General features: G+C 46.6%; 1 protein-coding gene across 1 annotated transcript in view; it reads right to left on the reverse strand.

Annotated features, from left to right (window-relative positions):
- Positions 1-263: 263 nt before the first annotated feature.
- The window catches only part of utrn (utrophin), a 159,392-nt gene continuing 136,055 nt past the window's right edge, over positions 264-23,600 (reverse strand). Inside the window, 9 exon segments of the mRNA XM_060042427.1 lie at positions 264-1,861; positions 4,502-4,527; positions 5,669-5,752; positions 6,436-6,511; positions 10,284-10,533; positions 10,977-11,141; positions 18,046-18,111; positions 19,889-19,954; positions 20,531-20,569. Of these exon segments, the coding sequence (XP_059898410.1) occupies positions 1,853-1,861; positions 4,502-4,527; positions 5,669-5,752; positions 6,436-6,511; positions 10,284-10,533; positions 10,977-11,141; positions 18,046-18,111; positions 19,889-19,954; positions 20,531-20,569 (781 nt within the window). The 3' untranslated portion in view covers positions 264-1,852.

Here is a 23,600-nt window from a genome sequence, read left to right on the forward strand (position 1 = left end):
GAACATCGCTGCGTTATTCATGATATCCTGCAGTGTGATTGGCTCAGCAGAGCCGTATTCAAACAGGCAGGCAGGGTAGCTTGGGTTAGATTTGAGTTTGCAGCTCGACGCTTTTTGTGAGTTACATCAGAAAGGACTGCAACCTCTCTGAATATGGAACTACAACATTTTGATTTACAAACAGCAGGAAAATAAATTTTACCCAATACTTTCTGCACATGAACATCTGGTTACAATTTTAAACAAATATATCCAGGGACCCATTAACTTGTTATAAAAATTTTATTCAGAATAAAACAATGTAGCCATATTACACGTAGTGTGGTGAATCTATTCTACATACCTCAGGCGAAAACGACACAGTTCTGCAATGGTTCGCTTTTTGTTCAAGATTATAAACGCTACCACATCGACACACTCATCATAAACATCATCGTCGTCGCCTCGTTCCTCTGTCCACGGTCGGAGGAGAAGACATAGTAGTGTTGTTAAACCTCACACGTTTTCTTCTTTCTTTTTTTTACAGGATAGCATGTAGCACAACACAACGACACAACAATGTGAGGAATACAGTGCTTAATTTGCCAGTGGAATTAAAAACGCCAAAAATGTGTCACTCCTCACGCGGGATGAAGGGTTGTTAGCTTCAGCAGGCCACCGAACCATTGTGACGATACAGTAATAACGAACGATGTTGTTGTTGTTGCAGTGTACATCGATACAGTGAGCACGAGCTTGGAATGCTAATGCGAGGGGGGTGTTCTGCGTCTAGCGCTGGTTGGTCAAAGGAAACTATGTCACGGACCACGCAGACAAAACTGTGTCAGTGATTCTGAGGTAGCAAGGCAATCATGGCTTTCGTTCTGATTTTTCAAACATAGACTTTATGTAATTTTATTTTCATATAAAACTGCTCTACATGGTGAGTTAGGGGCCGGTTGAAAACCCTTATTCAACATTTAAGGTTCAAATTAAATCTATATTCTTCCATAAAACCTCTTCACTTTGTACACATTCCCACTTTAATGTCAGCATCTAAGTCTTCCACACTTGGAATGACAACTGTATAGGCACAGGAGGGGCGCGAGTTCAACAAAATACGCGGACGCTACGGCGATAGCAACGGTCACACCGAGGAATTAAAGGGGAACTCTGACATCAACATGCGCCACGATCAGCCATCGATACCCAAGTCATAGAAAAATAAAATAGAGAAAACAGTTTGCGGAGCTTCACACAGGGTAAATACATGATTGTAATGAAGGGTTGGTCTCACTCGTCATAAAGAATTGTACTCCCAAACTTGGAACATGAACCTCAACAGTGTGACAGTAATGGGTAAGCGGGGCAGAAAGGGGGGAGGCCAAACACACAGAATTAAAAAGATGGACAATGTAACAATTTGATTCCCAGTGAAAACAAGAAAAAGAAAAACATATTTTTCTATACAAACCCCAAACCTAGGATATCATCGGAATATGCGTACAAATCCCATAGAAATGTTAGGCCAACTTCAGGTTCACTCCACAGTTTTATCAAATGTACAAGTATTGCATAGTACACAACAACATAGGGGATAGCAGTTCTCTGGTCCTGTGTGTCTTTGGGTTTCTGGGTGCAGAATCTCTAACTTGGTATTGGTTCTCGGGGCTTGTGGGGGCGGGGCCTGAAGCTCCACCTACTCCTTCAGTACGGAGCCGAGGCGCGGAGATGGAGAGGAGGTCGGCGTGTTCGGGAGAGTTACGGCCTTTTTCCAAAGTCACACTTCAATCGCCTTTCGCCAACACACACAAACACTACACACACGCGTGCGCGCACGCACGCACGCACTCTCCCCTCTAGGTGGCTGCCCTCACATCACCTGTGAATCACAAAGAGAATGGGAGATATTGGATCAGCAGCCTACACAATGGAGCTGGAAACATATACCTGGATAAAGAGAGAGCACAGCTCTTCATGCTCATTCTGGGCACCTCCGCATGCACCCACCCACCTCATCTAGAGCAGGAGTCTTCATGAGTGTGAGCAGGTGTTTGTGTATGTGTGTGCGGGGATTGCTTGAAATGCATTTTGTGCACACACACACACACACACACACACACACACACACACACACACACACACACACACACACACACACACACACACACACACACACACACACACACACACACACACACACACACACACACACAAGCAATTTGGTTCCCAAAAAAACCTCAAACTCAATATAACACTGGCTGGCAGGCGGTCCATTTTGACCAAGGTGGAAATAATTCATGTTACAAGGACAATTTACTAGAGGATGGCACTTTTGAACTTGGAGTAGAAAACACAGAGCGAAAGAGGACAGATCAATTAAACTTAAGACGAAACTACATCCGTTTTTATCCTTTTTTTAACCCCCCCCCCCCCCCCCCCCCAAAAAGAAATATTATTTGAAGGCTTTCTGAGTTGCCTTGGGTACAGGGCGCCTGTTTGAGCCCCTTTGGCAGAGCGCTGTTGAGATAAAGAGGCAGGTGGGAGCGGAGGATTCAGGCCTGGTTCTACTGGAAGGTTTCTGGCTTCTCCACACAGAACCCCAGCCCGCTCTCCACCACCAGGCAGACACACCAGGACGAGGGAGGGTTACACAAAGTTTGCAATAACTCTCCTGGAACTGATGTGGAAAGGATGAAGAGGAGGGAAGAGTGAGGAGGAGGTGGACCAATTGTCGGGGGGAAAACTATAAAAACAGACCGGCGAAGAGAGTGGCACAAAATGAACAATAAATACGAGCAAATATGTAAACCAAAAAAAAAGAAAAAGAGGCAAAGAATAGATATTATTGGTGGGTTGTGGGGACCTCATTTTAAACAGAGAGGGCTGAGTGGAAGGAGGGCTCAGACTGTGCACAAAACAATTACGGTGGCATTAAAGGGGGCAAAAAAAAACAACAACAGCGTGCCGGCTCTGCACCACTCCGTGACCCCTGACCCCTCAGACGGCGCCGGGGGAGATGAAACATAATGGTGGTCCCTAGGGATCCATTAGCCATCTCCTTCTCACAAGGCAACAACAGCTCAGGAGGGGCTGCTGCTATTAACTGTGGCTTTCCTTTCTGACAGCAGCAGTGGTTCGCCTCTTGGGGGGTGGTACGTGAGCTGCTGGATATCCATTTGTATCCACTATTAAGTATCATTAGAGATATTTCCTCATTCAAATCAAACTGAAAGTAAACAAGAAAATGTTTTTGGGCGGAAATGCAAGCAGCAAATTGGGCCCGTGTCTATAGTTACAAGATCGTTTTTTTTCGGTTAGTTAAGTTTATGAGTATTATTGGGAAGCGAAAGGGTGTGTTCTTGGAATTTGCCTGACATGGGCATTTATGAACTGAGGAACACCTTGCCGCCATCCAAAGAGTTTGAGGATGTCGATAAACCTTCGCGAAATGAAAACGTCACCGGACAGCTGACCTGCCTCCGTTGACCTGCGCCAACCGCCCCACTCAAATCATCTTGTTCCGTCTAAGGTCAATTTGTTCTCCATTAATCAGCGAGTTGACCGTGGTGGCGAGGTCGTAGCGGCCGCCGTGCAGGGCGTCCGTGAAGTGAAACAGAACGAAAGGCGTCTCTGGTACTTCTGCGAGGGTCAAATGGAGGTTCATCAGCAGAAAGATGACAATATAAAAAAATGGAATCTAAGAAGTGATTTTGTCAGGTATACGTCGCTCCAGCTTTTGAGGTGCCGTTTTGACATTTTGTTGAAACCCCCACTGTGCCCCAAACTTTAACACTTAAGCCATCACTTTTGTTGAAACGTACAAAAGTTCGGCATCAGTTGTGTTATTTGAGTTTCTAGCGCTCAGAACCCACCCACCCACCCACCCACGACACGATGAACCCGGGCATCCTTTCTCGCTCTAACACGATTGGGGGGCTGTGGAGAAATATGAGAGAAAATCACATTTTGAACAAAAGTGATGGCTGCAGTGAAAAAGTTACATTGTGCCGGTTTAACGTTGGTTTGAAAACTTGGAAATAAATATGTCAAGGGACTTCAAGAATGAATAATATTTTTCTGCTATGGAATAAAATCACAATATTAGCTCTAAAATGCTGCTTGACCTGAACCATGACAAACCACTGAACGCAGATAGTTTTGGTTAAGAAATGGATCACATTGGAACATTCCTCTTTTCTCTTCTTTTCAAATGCAGCATGCATGGAGGTCCCTTCGCCTTGCCGAAGGGACCTCCGTATTCAACTCTTTTTCTCCTCTCTTCGTGTTCGGTTTTTCTCTCTGTTTGACGGTAGGGTTGAGTCTGAGACCCCGACCTCTGGACCTCTGGATTCGTCGCTGAGGTAACTTTGAGTGAACGGCGACCATGGTGCTCACAATGCCCTCACGCGGTGGCTGCCGCGGCAGTGAAGGGGACGGTGACAATGAAAGCAAACTTTTCTGTACTTTCCCAAAATGGTGGGTTGTACCGGAACACGGCGGAGAAAGACTGTGATCTCACCTGTGGTCTGGAGGAGAGGCTTGAGGCTGGAAAACAGCAGACAACAAAAAACATATTACCATTTCAGGGATTAAAAGATAAATATATTTTTGTCCACCTGATAACGCATGCCCACTTGCCCGCACGCACGCACGCACGCACACACGCAGCATTACACTATTAATACTCCGTCCTAACGCTGGGTTGTTAGACAGCAGCAGGCACGAGATGATCGATTTTTGACTAAATCCCTGACTTATTGCAACCCAAAATTTAGTGAGGCGGTGTGAAAGGCGGTCTTATACCAGAAATATGTATTTTAATACACAGCCTTTGGGATGTCGTGCTCGGCTGCCAATGAGAACGATTAAAAAAAAAAAAACGCTTTTCTTTTTTAACCACATTATGAAGAGGCAGGGACACGACTCCCATGGTGACGGTGGCAACGCAGTGGCTGCCTTCTGATTGGCCGACGTCGGCATTCATGTTTATGTTTGCATCTGTCAGTGGAGCCGGTTACAATGACGCAATCGCTGTTGTCATGGAAATCTCACCAAAAACTAGCTTCAGTGGTTTGCATGAGCATATCAATATCTATAAATAATACAATTTCTGAAGAAAGGCACACAAACACACACTTTTCACAAAGTTAAAACCTGAACAAGGACGGTGTGTGTATGTGTGTGTGCGTTTTGTGGGTGGTAACAAAGAGAGTAGGGAAGGTGCTATAGTGCGATGCTGGGACAGCTATGGGCCAGTGGATATTAAATGGATACTTCAATGATGGACTTGACCACTGATGGATTACTACAGCGTTTCATCAGCCCCCCCGGTCTCCTCTCCCTCTGACCTTGTTTATTCATTATGCTAATATTGGTCTGGTCACGTCTACCTTGTAGACAACCCTTAAGTAGTTAAACCAGAATAAATTAACAAAAGTGCGCCTTAGAGGAAAATGATTATTTTTTGGCCAGATTCCTTTTAGAGAAATAGAGCTGTAACTTTTAGTCAGATTTGGCCAATTGGTTGCCGGGCATTCATCAGTAAACTACTGATGAATGTAAACTACCTACTGCCGAGACCGATGGCTTAACCATATATCTTATCTCTGCTAAGGGGCTAATGCAAAGTATGCTAACAAAAGTAAAGCGGTTGTGGAACTGCTGTTTAAGAGGAACATAAACTTACGACTGCATGCAGGGAAGCTGTTGTTTATCTGCTCCATCACTTCTGCAAGGTCAGAGCTGCTGTCCTGGGGGTCTAGAAGCTCTTCTGCACGTGCACACACACACACACACACACACACAACACTTTACCATCTACAGACAGTGTCTTCTGATCATCAGGTGGCCCCTGGTTGGTCGAGCAACAGGAATGGACTACCACTTGTATGATAATCAGAACTAGAGGCAGATTGGTTTTGGAGAACTCACACAAAGCACGTTTGTGTTGATGGCAAGAAAAGGAAAAGCTGCTACTGTAATGCGGCCAAGCAATCTGAGAATGGAAACCAGGTAAAATTCCCAAACAATTTATAATTGTTCACTCTCATACGTACAATGGACGATTATTGTATCAGTAATCGTCCATGTAGCAGTTATTTCTGCTAGAGGTGGTTATTTTGCTCTGCTGCTGAAATACTTCATCATCATGAATCATTTGTAATCAACTGCTTTAATATATTGTACATAAATCATATTGAGATATGATTGCGTGTTTTTCCGACCAGATAATGACCACTGAAGGCGATATTAGTATTAATTTACACATTTGAAGGCTTTGCCGAAGGCTGGATTAATGTAAAATCATTAAATCTAATAATAACATATAAAAGCATAATAGGTGTGAGGAATGCATGTTCTAGGGCAGTGTTTGTTTACAAGCAGAAGGGCGGTTCAAGGCGCGGCAAAACAATATTTGCCTGGGACTGCAGCAATATGTGTGAATCTGCTTACCTGAGTTTTCATTAAGTTGTCCTCGGTCCTGTACACTGGGAGAAGAGACCCCATTCACCCTCGAGTCTCCCTCGGGCTGAGAGAGAGAGAGAGAGAGAGAGAGAGAGAGAGAGAGAGAGAGAGAGAGAGAGAGAGAGAGAGAGAGAGAGAGAGAGAGAGATTTTCGGTTTAGAGTTCGTTTCTTGTTTTACAATCCAATAAAAGGTGAACAAATACGTTATTGTCATTTCCATGACGCTCTTGTCAAGGAAATGAAACCAGTGTTTCCCACACATTGACGAGACTATGGCACACCACCATAGTCTAATTTCGGCCATGATAGTTTCCAAAAAAAAAAAAAACTCAACATATCGTGTTACTTTGTTTGGGTTAATCACAGATGCCTGTATTAAGGGCAGCTGTGGCTGGTTCAGACTACACGGTTTCAGCCTGATTATGCCCCGAGTCGTTCGAAAAAGCCATGACGAGAAGTTTGGCATGCCAGAAATTTGGGGGAATCGCAATGTGGTATCCATTGTTAACGTGGAGGGAACCCCGCCACCTGTTGTGCGAGGGAATCCCGCGAACAGCTGGAGCTCACAGGCAGTGTTTACTAACTAGTAAAGAACTAACTATTAAAGTCAAGACTAGTAGAGATGCGCGGTTGGCGGTCATACCCGCGGACACCGTGGATTGCTTGAAAAGACGTAATAGCCTACTGGGAAGAATTGTGGGCGGGTTGCGGTTGAAATAAATAAATAAATAAATAATATGTAGGTTAACGTATTGACAAGACAAACTGCAAACGGACAAATTTGACCTATATTTTTATATAATCTCCCTGCCTCTGAAATGAGATTTCCCCCTCTCCCCCTCTCTCCCTCCCTCCTCCGTGCCCCTCTTCGCTCCCTCGCCTCCCTTGTTAAAAAGAAACTCTTTCAATTGCTCCATCCATCCATCTGCCTCCTAGTTCTCCAACCCCCCACCTAGTAAAGGCTAAGGCTAACGCGGAGCCCTAGTGTCCCCCCACCAGTCTCAGAATGGCCCAGGTCAAGGCCTCCACAACGCCTCTGGGAGTGTGAATTAAATATGTCACGCTGAACCATAGCACCGCTGTTATTTTGCTGCTCGGTTCGAGAAGAGGCCGGCTCACAGAGAAGTGTCAGTGAGGGTTAGACATAAATGTTGCAGAGCCTGCGGGGACATCCGTGTGGATATATGCGTGCTTACTTTATCCACCCTTTTTCACTCCTTCCTTTACCAATATGCCACACGGAAGAATCAATTGAACGTTTATCATAGTGATAAAAATGACAGATTCTCTTCAGCGCAGAGCCAAAGAGTGTACCACGGCCTCTGGAAAAGGGAGCCTGTATATATTTCTTTGAAGTTAAAAAACTAGACATGCTGTCGGCCCAGCACTCTCATCGACACTCTCAAACCTGGCCAACTCCCACCCCCCCTTACGCTAAATGCAACTCCAATAACTATCCAGCATCGCCTCCTGATGGGAGGAAATCCCAGCGATAGCGGGGAACACACTTTCACTTTCCTCAGAACTTTCTGAACTTGTCTTGCGACTGGCCGAGGCAGATCACTCGGAACCAAAGCCGAACTGTGTCCCGCATGTTAATTAACCCGCTCTTACATAAGGCAGGCGAGGCGAGAACACACTCTGGGACCCCGGCCGGATCTCCCCGGCAACCCGACGACACCCAGCCCTGGGTTTGCTTATTCTGATTGGCTGTCCCGAGATTTATTCGCCGTTGAGGGCAATGCGCTCTGAGCGGCCGTAGAGAACGATCAGGGTGTAAACACGTCCAGGGGAGGGGGAGGAGGGGCCGCCGGATAGATTGGAGCCGACGTGATTAGGAGCTAATCTGAGTTTAGTGTTTCGTTATACGAGGGTAATTCAATCAAGGGATGTGAATGCAAAAGGGTGAAAAAGTACCTTTTGTGTTGGTGACTGCACACATACGTACACCTTCTACATATTGAGCGGTTATTGATCTGTAATTCATTCATCATTCAATATCTAATGAGTCTCGCGTGGCGGTGTGTATTTCTGTGCTGACGTTGTTTCGCTTTAAGGAACATAGGGTTTCATTTCCTGGTCCCATTTTTGATGCCAACGTACCCTTTCTGTCTCTCTCCTTCCCGTTTCCAACACGACTCCGGGGGCCACTAAATCTTGAAGCTCATTCCAGAGCACATTTAATAATCTATTCCTATAACCCAAATCAACGGTATATTTGCAGAGCTCATGAATAAAACTCTGTCCATGGAGGTTTCAAATACAAATCAAATGACTCATAACTCCTCAAACCTTATACGGAGGGAAATGATGTGTGCACACTCCTGGTGTCAAGAAGGGAATGCCATGGCATTATAAAAGCCGGCATAATAAACGGAAGAAACCTAAGCAGTGTTTCTCTCCCTCTGCCCGCAGGCGAGTGACCGGGCGCTACTGGTGCAGTAGTGGTGTTAACTGGTTCAGATACTGGTGCAGTAGTGGTGTTAACTGGTTCAGATACTGGTGCAGTAGTGGTGTTAACTGGTTCAGATACTGGTGCAGTAGTGGTGTTAACTGGTTCAGATACTGGTGCAGTAGTGGTGTTAACTGGTTCAGATACTGGTGCAGTAGTGGTGTTAACTGGTTCAGATACTGGTGCAGTAGTGGTGTTAACTGGTTCAGATACTGGTGCAGTAGTGGTGTTAACTGGTTCAGATACTGGTGCAGTAGTGGTGTTAACTGGTTCAGATACTGGTGCAGTAGTGGTGTTAACTGGTTCAGATACTGGTGCAGTAGTGGTGTTAACTGGTTCAGATACTGGTGCAGTAGTGGTGTTAACTGGTTCAGATACTGGTGCAGTAGTGGTGTTAACTGGTTCAGATACTGGTGCAGTAGTGGTGTTAACTGGTTCAGATACTGGTGCAGTAGTGGTGTTAACTGGTTCAGATACTGGTGCAGTAGTGGTGTTAACTGGTTCAGATACTGGTGCAGTAGTGGTGTTAACTGGTTCAGATACTGGTGCAGTAGTGGTGTTAACTGGTTCAGATACTGGTGCAGTAGTGGTGTTAACTGGTTCAGATACTGGTGCAGTAGTGGTGTTAACTGGTTCAGATACTGGTGCAGTAGTGGTGTTAACTGGTTCAGATACTGGTGCAGTAGTGGTGTTAACTGGTTCAGATACTGGTGCAGTAGTGGTGTTAACTGGTTCAGATACTGGTGCAGTAGTGGTGTTAACTGGTTCAGATACTGGTGCAGTAGTGGTGTTAACTGGTTCAGATACTGGTGCAGTAGTGGTGTTAACTGGTTCAGATACTGGTGCAGTAGTGGTGTTAACTGGTTCAGATACTGGTGCAGTAGTGGTGTTAACTGGTTCAGATACTGGTGCAGTAGTGGTGTTAACTGGTTCAGATACTGGTGCAGTAGTGGTGTTAACTGGTTCAGATACTGGTACAGTAGTGGTGTTAACTGGTTCAGATACTGGTGCAGTAGTGGTGTTAACTGGTTCAGATACTGGTGCAGTAGTGGTGTTAACTGGTTCAGATACTGGTGCAGTAGTGGTGTTAACTGGTTCAGATACTGGTGCAGTAGTGGTGTTAACTGGTTCAGATACTGGTGCAGTCGTGTCAGTGGGTGGTGCGGTCGTGTCAGTGGGTGGTGCGGTCGTGTCAGTGGGTGGTGCGGTCGTGTCAGTGGGTGGTGCGGTCGTGTCAGTGGGTGGTGCGGTCGTGTCAGTGGGTGGTGCGGTCGTGTCAGTGGGTGGTGCGGTCGTGTCAGCGGGTGGTGCGGTCGTGTCAGTGGGTGGTGCGGTCGTGTCAGTGGGTGGTGCGGTCGTGTCAGCGGGTGTAGTCGTGGTTACCGGGTGGTGCAGCAGCTGTCTCAGGCGGTGCAGCTGGGACTCCAGCTGTTTGTTGTGCTCCTCCAGGATGTGCATGCGGGCCTCCAGCCGGCCCTTGTGCTGACGGAGCAGCTTGGCCTCCGCCAGCAGGTCCGCCTCCCCGGGGGGGCCCGGGGCGGGGGGGCTGTCGGCGTCCCAGTGGCCCCCGGGGGCCGGGCCCCGCTGCCCGCCGTGCTGCTCCTTCAGCTGCTCGTACTCCCTCTGCAGGGTCCTGGACGGGGCGGGGGGGGGGCGGGGCGGGGGGGGGGGGAGATCGCCAAAGACACACTGAAATCGTTCTCATTTCAGCGAGTCAATTTCCAATTATGGGTTGATAGATACATGGACCCAGAAGATGTGATAAAATAAACCTGGTTGACACAATCACCCACACAGACTGAGACAAATATACACACTCAGAATAAAAATTAAGCACTATCCTGGATTCCTCAGTGGAACGCAACACCCCCACAATCAATTTAAAAATAGAGGCATAGACGCATCGTGTGGGCGAGAGAGAGAGAGAGAGAGAGAGAGAGAGAGAGAGAGAGAGAGAGAGAGAGAGACGCACGATACCAGCGGGCGAGCAACAAAGACAGGGAGGTACTTCTAAGCATTTCTTTGCGTTCAAACAGGAGGACTCGGCATGGGGTCCAGTGAGCGGCTCCGGCCTACCTCTGGTCCTCCTCCAGCCGGGCGATGACACGCCCCAGCTCCCCCCGCTCCTCCCGCTCCACCGCCTGCAGGATCTGGGCGGGGCTCTGGGGCTGGCTGCTGGGGGAGCCCCCCTCCCCGCCGAGGGTCTGACAGTACTGCAGGATCAGGGCGTGCTCGTCATCCCTGGGGAAACCAGATAAATAAGTATAGATTCTAAAGAAACACAAACATTGCAAAGAATTCCGTCACACAATGTGATGACACGACGTGAAACAATGGGCAAAAGAACAAGCATTCTGGTTGTTTATTGTGAAGCATAATGCTCATCGAGGTAGGCCTACCTGCCTTCAGGTAGGCCTACACTGGGGGAGATCCAACCCGTTGTCTTTGGGCTGTCGACCAATAGAGCCACCGCACTATCCACTACAATGGACCGAGCCCCAGGAAGCTTTTACATTCATTATTTGTGGCGGAGAGAAAAGTCAATAGAACAAACGCAAGAGGCAGCCACAGAAACTCTGTGAACAACTAATAAATAAATAGAATAAAGAGTGCATACAACTCAATGACTTCTTTCAAAATGTAGCGGAAGCAGAATCCATTAGAAAGACGGTATACGTGTCTACACCAGGTCAAGAATCCCGCCCCCGAGAGGAAATCAAGCCTTAGCCGGCATCTCCTGCCGATAATGACGACCAGGTGACAGGTCGCCATGGCTATACGTCTCCTCTCAGGAGACATCGGATATCGAACCGTCGTCACAACAACAGCTCTCTTTGCTGTTAATTGATGAACTTGTCCCAAGAGCCCTCCACAAAAGAGAGAGAAGGGGGAGGAAGAGCGCCGGAGTGCAGGATTAGGGGCGAGGAAACGTGGGGGCGGCGACGGCGTTGCGATCTATTAGAGGGATTTGGGTGGTCCAGATGCTGCAGTGGATCTTAAGCTATGGTAAGCCGGCTACGCCACAGTGACTTCCGGCAGTACTGCGGCGCAGCTGAGATCTGTCAGCCTCGGCTATCTGATAAGTGAAGGGGGGGGGGGGCAGGCTGGGGGTCTCGGTGAAGAACTTGACAGAGTAAAACAGAGGGAGGGAAGAGCGTTTGCCTCAGGTGTGTGTGTGTGTGTGTGTGTGTGTGTGTGTGTGTGTGTGTGTGTGTGTGTGTGTGTGTGTGTGTGTGTGTGTGTGTGTGTGTGTGTGTGTGAGAGAGAGAGAGATCTGGGTGATCTGACAGAGAATGGCAGGAGGTGCAAAAGTAGGCCCGTCAATGTTGTACATACACACAAACCCAGACGCACACACGAGCACAGATCTACACGCAGCTGAAAAGCTGAAAAGTTTGATGCCAGCCAGCCACAACTTCGGCTTTTCATCACCAAAGAAATGTCCATTCTGCTCTGTTCATGAAACTCATTCTAATTCACCGCAGCCTCTGGCGTCTACTGTTTGATAGAGATGGGGCATATGAGAAAATCACACAAATAAAATGAATGCAATGGACAACAATTTTTTACCTTGATTTGAAACTGTAGAGAAGTCCATTGATTTTAACATTATTTATGGGAACTAGCATGTCATTTACACATGAACAGGAAACTACCATGCCATTTAAACATGAACAGGAAACTACCATGCCATTTAAACATGAACAGGAAACTACCATGTCATTTACACATGAACAGGAAACTACCATGTCATTTACACATGAACAGGAAACTACCATGTCATTTAAACATGAACACGAAACTACCATGTCATTTACACATGAACAGGAAACTACCATGCCATTTAAACATGAACAGGAAACTACCATGTCATTTACACATGAACAGGAAACTACCATGTCATTTACACATGAACAGGAAACTACCATGTCATTTAAACATGAACACGAAACTACCATGTCAATTACACATGAACACAAAACGACCATGTCAATTGCACTTGAACAGGAAACTACCATGACATTTCAACGTCTAGAGTTATAGCATCATCTTGAGATAAACGGAGGAAGTAAAGGACACAATTACACGATCACGACCATCATTTGAATGACAATATTTGGAAGCTTACGCAGATATCTAGAATTTCCTTCTAGCATAGTGGCGCTACGGTAGCATGAAGCATGTCGATCGTGATAAAAAACTTTTTTTTATTCCCTGTAAAGTTTTTTCTTCTTCAAACCAAATTCCTGCTGTGGTAATTGTAGCACCTTTCTCCACCTTTTAAGTAAGTCGCAAACTTTCCATTGAGTCGATCATTCTTGCCTTTTGTGACTTGCCTGCTAGTCGCCAATGTGCCCACTGGATAAATGGTAGCACTCACTTCAGACTCAAATAAATGAAATACATCACCATGGAAACGTGATATATACATTTATAGACTTCAACAATTGAAAAATGAACACACACACGAAGCCTTGCTCTGTATCGACAGGGTCCGCACGGATGTCCAACAGTGTTTCCATTCCTAACCAGGATATTCCCAAGGGTGTGATTGGCCAGGTTGGCCCAGTCGTCCCAACAAGAGGGGCAGAGATCCATTACCATCTGCCCTGGTGACAGGACGTCCCGGGACGATGGGGCAATGGGGCAAAGAGGAGGGTGGAGACCACAGAGGATGGAGGCAGAGGGGACATTCGTCAAAAGAATCGACATTATGTGTGTGTGTGTGTGTGTGTGTGTGTGTGTGTGTGTGTGTGTGTTGTTGTGCTTCCATAGAGTCCATAGATATGTGAAAAAATCCATATGAAGAAATACGAGAATCGAGAAGTGTGCGTGGCCGCGACAAAGGCGAGGGAAGGGAAGGCCGGTCTGGGAACGCGTGGGGAAGGAGAGCATGCACCGTGGCTAACTGTGGCGAGGCTATTAGCGTGCTATGGTGTGGAAGAGGCGGACTAGGGCACCGACCAATCAACCAGCAGGTCCCACCTTTCACAAAGTGCCATGGTCCGCCCTGGCTGAACCACATCGTCCGTCGCAATGAGCAGGAGGGGGGGAAAGAAAAAAAACTATTGGGGAAAAGAAAAAAGGAGGTTGGGGGAATATAAAAAGCGAGACAGGCTGCGAACAAGATGAAAGAGAGGCGGATTGAAAAGGGAAAGGGGCAGTAGCGTAATCAGAAGCGACTTTCCTGGAGAGAAAGGAGAAATGAGGATTGGATATCTGGTGAGGGCCAGAGGGAGTTGAGGAGTGAAGAATAGTGAAAACTGTTTTATTCCTCTCTTTTATTCTGCAAAGAAGAAAACTGGAGGAGGCTTCACCTCATGACCAGATCCTGTTGGCGGGTTAGCCAGCACCTAAATAGCCCTGCTGTTTTATTAACCATTACTTTTCTTTGTTTTATTGCGGGGCAAAAAGTTTCTTCCTTCACTGTAGGCTATTTTAAAGTGGTGGCTGCATAACTCATCTTACTCGCGAAAGTGCCCTTAATGGAAAGTGGGGATTGGATAGGTTACTAATGCATGAGCTCTAACACCAAAGGAACACCTTTATCTCTTGGAACATGAAATAAAGGAACTGTGCATTAAGAGCCATTATTTCCTGTCTTTTGGCACATTGCTGCTGGCAGAGAGACTTCTGGACATAACTCTATAGGCTCAGTTATGGTTCCACGTCGACGCAACGCAATGACCACGCAGACCCTGTGACGCATTCATGTACCGGTTTTGTTCTGCGCCGGATTTTAGTGAGCAGACCACTCGCAGCCTTTGCTGCTTCTACGCAAGGGCGCACGTCAGGCCCTTGCGTAGGACGCAAGGAAGGTCCTTAAGGACGTATTGGGTCTGCAAACCCCTTTCGTTGCGTCGACGTTGACTAATAACTAAGCCTTAACCCTACAGACCAGCATGGCACGTTCATCATCATCTAATGTTCCTGTCATCATTACTCTGGACCAGACAGGAACTTATTCGCAGTTTGGATAACTTTTTTGGGCATCTGGAAAAACTTGGCTATTAGATCTTCTGCTAGAAAGTACTGCCCTATTTCTCGTCAGTATATCTAGTGGGGTTTACAGTCGTGATAAATATTGCCCCTAGAAATCCTTCATAAGGGAAGACGTTTTATAGGGAACGCTGAATCAATGTGTACGTTGGGTCGTTCAGAGAGGGAAATGTTTTATTTAGTGTACATTGTGTATGGATTAGGAAAAAGGACCGAATATAAGTTGATCAATACATTTTAGGGCAGGAAAAAATCCTTACAAATAATAAGTAATGGTATTCAATTGCAATGCAACACTGACTTAAATTTCCAATAAATGATACACGATATTTTGACTATGGGTAGTAACAGCAAGAGCAGGTTGGTCTAACATGCAGAGAGCGTTGAACAAAAAACAACCAAAAAAAAAAACTCAAATTGGTATCATTGATTTTCTCCCCACAGATGATGTCATTTTAAAAGCTCAAAATCCTGAACTTGATGTGACATCCCAAAGCCTATTCAATTTAGCGAATGGTTGAACGCCCGTTTGCAGTTTAATAACGCTCACCTTGCTCAATGGGAGGAAGAGGCAGAGGGAGAAACCTGCTGACTTGGAAGCCCCGGAACATTAAATCTCCTTTTAACTCAAAAGTCTGGGCTTAGGGAAGTTTTACAATAGATAACCTGAATCTCTACAGCCGCCTGACCTCAGAAAGATGGCAGACGTCCCATTAAGGCTATAGACTCTGATCAAGGTGAAACATTTCCCTGCCTCTGCCATTTTGGAGGGTGTTTTTTATTCAGTGTCAGAAAAATGCAGCTTTGTTGTTTTTTCATATACCCCTGGGGCATAATAAATGGCACAATTTGCCCAAATGAATTGAAAGCTGCACCCCTGCTATGGTGAAACCTGATTAGACTACAATTAGCAGCTGATGAAAGGGGAGGAGGGAGAAGAAAGAGACAGAAGAATGCAGTAGGAGAGGGGAAAGAGAGAGAGGGGGGGGGGACATGAAAGAGAAAGTAATGAGAGCAGAGGTAGAGAGAGGACACGACAAATGAAAGAGAGAACTGAAAGGAGGACTGAAAGGAGGCCATCGCAGAGGGATCGGGTGGAAACGGAGAGATTGCCACTGAAATGAATGAAGGAGAAGAACGAAGGATCCTATGTGATTTCACGGAGCCTTGATCAAATCCCTGCGTTTCTTTTGCCACCCGAAAAAATAATAATAAAAGAGTGAATAATAGACGCTATTCATTTCTTCTAATTTGTGTGGCCTTGTCACGTATTTCTTAGCTCCCAGAACTCTACAGAAAATAAACACCCACACTGTATCGGTGCATCTGCAGAACCGGCAAATGAGAGTTTGCAGGCTTAACGGATCAGGAGGCAAAACAACAACATGAAAATCAAACACGCATGTAATTGGCAAAAAAAAGTCTGCCACGTTACATCACACGTGTTTCATCATTTCAAGAGGGGGTGGTAACCTCCCTTCGCCTGGTGTGCACGCGTGTCCGCGGGTTGGCGGCGTGCCTCAGCGGTACGTTGAAGAAGACTACAGACAACAGATCGAACACAGTGACCCAGGCGCAGGGGTGGCCCACTTTGGTCTAAAAAAAAAAAAGGCGACAAATATCTATGTGTGCATGCCTGTTAGTGGTATGTTTCCCTAACATACCACTAACACAGAGACAAAGGAGACGTGCTCCTTTGTCTCTGTGTTAGTGGTATGTTTCCCTAACATACCACTAACACAGAGACAAAGGAGACGTGCTCCTTTGTCCAAACGTTGCGTGCTGACATTTGGCGTTCGCCACGACAACTAGAACCCATCTTGGCAAATGTGATGTGTGCGCCGTGTGAAAAGGGACGTTTGGAAGGAAGGCCGGCTGTGTTAACGTGCCTTCTTCCTCCTTGTTTCTGTTCTCTCTGCTATCTCGCCCATTAGTCCTCATCAAAGGACCGGCGTGCTCAGCTCATTACGGCTCCGTTCTCCTGTATCTGAGCCGGCGGAGCGGGAAAGCTAACAAAGATAATGGCTCCTCTTTGAGCAACACAAACAAGGAGGGGGGAGGCGGAGATAATGGGTGACTTCAACAAAAGTTTTGAGGGAATCATACTCTTTGAAACTCACTCCGTCTTGCCGCCTTGCCATCTGCCGGCACATTTTTAGAAGTTTTGTGTTTGCAGTTTGATATTAGCCAGGGTATGAAACTATAGCTTTTTATGAGTAAGATCAAACCAAATGGTTGTGTGGGGAAATCAAAAGCAACAGTTTCAATAAGGATAGTCACACAAACATGTGAACAGAGGTTGGAGGTTTAATTGAGGTCAACATTTTATGATGGCAGGATAGGGTGATGGATTGGTTGTTGACTCTCTGCTGAAAGCTAGGTTTAATCCCCAAGTTACACGTCCTCAAACGAGGCTTCTCTGTAAGTCACTATGGATCGCTTTCGATGAAGAGCATCGTAAATCTTCTCCAGGCTCTGTAAAGCCAGTTTCAAACACGGGCCACACTCGAACAAAGTGAAAATGATGAGGATTCACACGTGAAATCATTGACCGGTTCCACTACAAAAGAAGGCCGACATTTGAAAACAAGCTCCTCCAAATAGAAGATTAGTTGTATATGTCTCCATGTGTTTAAGTCTGCGTGCAAGTGTGTGTGTGTGTGTGTTTGTGACCTCAAAACGTGCAATCTGTTCCTAAATCTCAAGAACTCATTCTCATGATAGCATCTCAGTTGGGAGAAAAAGACTTACCATGCCCTTGAAGAATGAAGTCGACAAAAGCATGCAGCACCAGCATGCACGCACACGCCCCATACATGCACACGCCCCACGCATGCACGCACGCACAAACGCACGCACACTCTACACTTCAGCTCTTGAGCCAATCTCCTCAATGGGTATTTTGAAGATAAGTCTTTGCTATCACAGGTAGTGCATTGTAGGTTGCAAAACCTCTTCATCACCTCTCTCAATTCTTGTCAGGAAATGTTAAAAAAGCCAACTTCTGATGTTGTTTTAGGAGCACCAACACACAGAGCAAACACAAACAATGCCTGTTCCTACATTTAGAGGCGAGGAAAAAACAACGACACACCAAAAAGCTTGTCGTTATGACAAGGTTGTATTTAAAAGAGGTGTCACTCACATGCTTCCTGTCGCTGAGCTGCTGTCAGTTGGCAAAGAGCCGTTGGAGCGCTCCATCTGGGCCAATCTGTGAGGAACAGCATCATCATCATCATCATGAACAGAACCACCGGCACCATCATCCTCATCATCGTCGTCGTCATGTTTTATCAGATAAGACTAGGCCCGTTATATAGAGCCTGATATGTATTAGACTCCAACGGCGCTGTGTCATAAGCTTGTTAGGATACAATGAGGTGGGAACGTGGCAGCATGGTAATCACTTCATCAATCCATTAGCCTGTGTTCCCAAACATCATTCTTAAGGTCACCAAACCCATCTCGTCTGAATTGAAATTCAGTCGAAAATTCTGTTGACAATAAAGTCCTCCGCCCAATTGATGATGATTAAGTGACCAAATACAATGTGGCTTAAGTGTTATTTTAAACTTATTAGACACATGTTTAGGGTGATAGACATTTTAACTATATATATATATATATATATATATATATATATATATATAATATATATATATAGATATAGATATATAGATATATTATATACATATATATATATGCCAGCCTTATATACATAGATCAAAACATAAAACATACACACGACAAAGATAAAGTGTATGAGTGTACCCCAAAAGTATATAAAATGCCGCTCAACCACATCATAGATGATACCCAAACCATCCATTTGAAATGTGTGTACGAGTGTCCCTCCAGGCCCCTCCCCTCGGTGGCCCACAGCGTGGCCCGACATTGGTGGCGGGCGCGGGGTTCAGACATGGATCCAGACAAAGCAGGACTACTAATTAGATTGGCCCCGCAGATCAAAGGCAGTGTGTACTGAGCTCTGTAATAGGCTCGCTGTAGCCGGCTCGCTGGGCAGATTAGGGAACATGATCTTAACAACCAGCCGGACCGCCTTAGCATGCAGCGAGGCTAGTCATCTGCACGTCCTGAAAGACCTGCACTAACCCTTGTTGTATGGAGATACGGCAGGTCGCAATTTGGGTGCGTGTGAGCGTGTGCGTGATCATGCATTTGTTCAAATTGCCCTGTTGATGCGGGTTGGTGTCAAGGAAGGGATCCAGACAGAAGGTTAATGATGTGTTATTACAGGGAGGTTATAGGCCAGATGCACCGTACAAGGACAGAATGAAGACTACCAAAAGGTTTTCTGCGCGCGCGTATACGGACAAAAAACTGATGCAGCCGTCGGTGACAAATAAGCAAAGCGTGTGACCAGAATGTATGATGGCCCTGAGTAGAGCTGGCCATTGGGAAGATCTACAGCCACTTTAATCCCAGCTACCATAGCCAGGAGTCCCCAGCCACGATGGTGGGCGAGGGCAATATATTAAGAGAGCGGGCTGGCATGGCCGCCGGGCCCTGGCAGCCAGCACGCCTTTTGTGGGAATTATTTTGGTCATGATGTGTGAATCAACCCCCTCCCCCCTAAGTGCTGAAATGTAAATGCTTCTTGACATTGTCATATGCCGACGGTTCTCGCGTCGAAAGAATATCTGTGATTGATTCCGTCGCCCTCTAACTTCAAAGGCTCGGTGTAAATATTATTCAAACATATTCCCCAAAGACATGATCGTCTTTGGCAAATTCTCCACGAGCACCGAAACGTTGTGTGTAATCATCCGATGAATCATTGCCCCGATGATGAACCCTGGTGATGGGACTTACGTTCTCAATCAGGCGACAAGGAGCGGGCAGTGCTTGTGCTTGAGCGAGCATTTACAACAACATCTGCCCCGACACTTAACAAGGCGGCTACCCTGAGGAGGGGAGAGGATGAACGGGGGGTGGTGGTGGTGGTGGTCGGTTGGAACGAGGCCTACCTGCTGGCATACTGCTCTATCCGGGAATGGGTGTCGTCATGAGAGAGCTGCGGTGACTGGGACAGCCTGTGAGAATGACATGGGAGGAAGGGGTGCAATGGATGTGTGTGAGCAAATGGCCATGCACGAACAAACACACGGGTGGGCTCGACGTGATCCACGCACACGCTATGCGTGGCCCTGTGCAGCACAAGCCCCCCTGGAAACAAACAAATGATACACGCAACAGTCTGGAGGAGGTGCCTATGGTGGACAACCGTGGAGAACAAAGCAGGGGAGTGATCTAGAGAGCTACGTGCTATCCAAACGGGAGCTGGACACTGGTGGTGGTGGTGGTGGTCGTGGTGGTGGGGGGTGGGCGGAGAGAAAGAAGCGTTAGTGGTTGCAGAAGAGGATGCTGGGAGGGGTGGTGGGTCGCGTTCTCGGCCGGTCGATCGTGGCAGGCGGGCATGCAGAATTAGACGTGCACGGGCATTGATGATGCGTGCCGTCATGCAATCGGGAACCGGTCGTGTGAGATTGGATGCAGTTTCGGAGGGGGGGGAGGCATCCCGGTCAGGATGGGATTAGGATAGTGGGGGGGGGGGGTGGCGGGGGGAGGGAGGGGGTCGGTGTCTGCGGTGTCCCACTGGCGATACTCACTCGTACTGCTCCGGACACATGCTGATGAGGGTGACAGGACTGTAAGAGAAGAGATAGGGAGAGGGAGGGAAGGGGAGGTAGGGAGGAAGGGAGGGAGGGGGGGAAAGGTAGCACAGTACATTTTTTATCGGGATCACGAGTGTGCTAGAACAGTGGGGGCATGAGGGGAGAGGACGAGGGCAAGTCACAGTCCCGTCACCGTTCCGCAGACAACGCATGGAAAAGGTGGAGTCTGCTGGAGGTATGGTTACCGCAAGTCATACTGAAGAATACATCCACAGAGGGGACAGTCAGTAGGATCTGATCAGAGGGAGTGTAAGTCACCAATAGTTATTTCACACTCCGGTCTGGAGATGACTGGGAGTCGCCCTTTCACGCATGCAACACACACCAGGAGACAAGCCACATCAGCCGTGTTCACGCATATCGGAGATGCTCTGTATACTTTAGGTGGTGGCCTAGGCAGTGTGTGTAGGAGGTACGCAAATAGTATGCAACAGAAGTCGAAGTGTTTTGTTTACAACACGTTGAAAATGGTGGTGACATCAACACTGCATTTATTGAGACGGATCCGCAATATCAACAAAAGAGTGGAAAGCAGAAAGAGGTTGGAACGCAAAAATACAGGAGAGAAGTGTCTCCTGGTTACAGGCCAGTCGCATGATAGAAACGTCATCAACACGTCAGCAACAGGACCTTAGACCTTGGGCCTGGGTGATTCAGACATTTCTGTTCACACTAGGGATGGGCAAAATGATTCTTTTCCGGGAACTAGTTCTTTCAGTTCAGTTCACTATAACGATTCGTTTATTTGATTCGGTCGTTTTGATTCGTTCGTTACGTCAGATTACATATTAAAAAATATAAAAAATAAATTTTTTTTTTTTTTTTTTTAATTGGTCATGGGTCCGGATAGGACCGTCAAGACAGCAGTCCGCCGTTTGGAGATGCCTGCTATATAGTATATCGAACGTCCCACCAATATTTATACCACTTGCTTACTCTCTATATTTCATTCATGGTTTTACATTTATAATTTTATTTTACTTTACATTTAATTCTTCATTGTTCAGGCATTACAGAACTTGCATGGTCATAAATAAAAAATACGAACTGCAGTTTAATTTCTTTGTTTGTTCTTAAATTGACGTAGAATGGAGCAAAGACTCCTGGGATTGGGAAATGCGTTTATCCAATAAACAGCTGGAGGTCAAGTCTATTTTCGAAAAAATGTAGGGGGATATATGTCTAATGGTATGACCCAAGATACGTCAGACAGAGAAAGCGCGCATATTCGACGGTACCGCCTTGTCATTGGTTTACCCAGGTGCCATACCAACACCATTGCTACCTCTCATTGGCTGAATCTTTGAGAAAGTTGTAGACTCAATCAATATAAGTCGCGGGGAGACGGAGCTCTGTTCGTTCGTATATTTTATTTACGTGACCATATGTTTGGTTTATGTTAAAAAATAAAGAATCAAAGAACCAGTTCTTCTTGTTTTGGGGAACCAGTTCTTGTCGTTCACTTTCGGGATTCGTTCGCGAATCAGTCGCGACCGACACATCCCTAGTTCACACATATGTCCCCCACCGGGGATTGCAGAGAGAGGTTTAGACATTCGGTGCATGTGTGAAAGGCCTATAAGTGAGTCACTTATCTGTGACCACTGCTAGCCACACTTGAGGTACACCCCAGCACTCTGCAAACAACCGAGCGGCAGTTCCAACCTCCCGCAGAGGAAAGATCCGTCTTTTACGAAGGAGTTATCAAACAACAAGGGGGCACGAGAACAGACGCTGTATCGGGTAAAAGAGACGGCTGAGGCGTTAGACTTAAAGGTTACTCCAACCAGTGCTTAGAAAACAAAGAAAAACACATCAGTGACGCATGGGTGGTCAGACGAGCGACTGGGGTTGGAATTCAAAGTGGTGGAAAGCTTTTACGACTAAATTATTGGTTTTGTTATGAAGCATTGCATGTAGCATTGGCTGTTTCCCTTTGATATTCAATGACATTTGATGAGAAGCATTTCTTAATTGGTGAATAGAAGACTAAATATAGGAACAGAAAACTCATTATTTTCCTGAGTGGAGATTTGTGGCGGGGGGGTAGAACAGTTGGAGCCGGTAAGATCATGGCTCAACAATTTGGATGGGGGTCGAGAGATTGGTTGGTCGGCTTTCCTCTTCTTCAGGTGTTTCTGTTCTCAGTATGGAGGATTCAGAGAGCTGTGTGTGTGCTGCTGTGTGTGTGTCTCGATTCTTGCACGACGCGATGGCTTAAGCAGTTACGCTCTTCTTACCACGAGGAGAATAACAAATGTAAGAGAGAGAGAGAGCGAGAGAGCAAGAGAGAGAGAGATGGAGAGAGAGAGCAAGAGAGAGAGAGAGAGAGAGAGAGAGAGAGCGAGCGAGCGCGATCGAGAGAGAGAGATGGAGAGAGAGAGCAAGAGAGAGAGAGAGATGGAGAGAGCGAGAGTGATAAAGAGAAAGAAAGAAAGAAAGAAAGAGAAACAAGAAGACAAAACCCCCATGCCAGTCGACCGTGAGGGACGGATCATTTTGCTCGCCAGCATGTTTTTTTTCTTTTTACGTTTTGTATTTTCAGCGGAGCACGGCGAGCCTTTGCTGAGCTAGTGATATTCTTTTCCCATCATTCCTCTGACCCCGTCTACCGTGACTGAGCCGGCTGTTTTAACCTTCAGATGGGAGCGGCACCTCGTAAAACTGGCGGGGACTAGTTAAGGGCCGAGAGACACAGAGAGAGACACGGAGAGAGAGAGACACGGAGAGAGAGAGACACGGAGAGAGACACGGAAAGAGACACGGAGAGAGAGAGACACGGAGAGAGAGACACGGAGAGAGACACGGAGAGAGAGACACGGAGAGAGACACGGAGAGAGAGAGAGAGACAGAGTGAGAGAGAGAGAGAGAGAGAGAGAGAGAGGCAAAGCAGAGAAGGAGAGAGGGATGGTATCACTGAGTGTGGGAGTAATAGAAATAAAGTGTGCAAGAGCGGAAAGGCTTTGAAACCGAGAGGGATCTAGCGGCTATAGGAAATGAACCG

The sequence above is a fragment of the Gadus macrocephalus genome, chromosome 21, assembly GCF_031168955.1.
Source record: "Gadus macrocephalus chromosome 21, ASM3116895v1".
Lineage (NCBI taxonomy): Eukaryota > Metazoa > Chordata > Actinopteri > Gadiformes > Gadidae > Gadus > Gadus macrocephalus.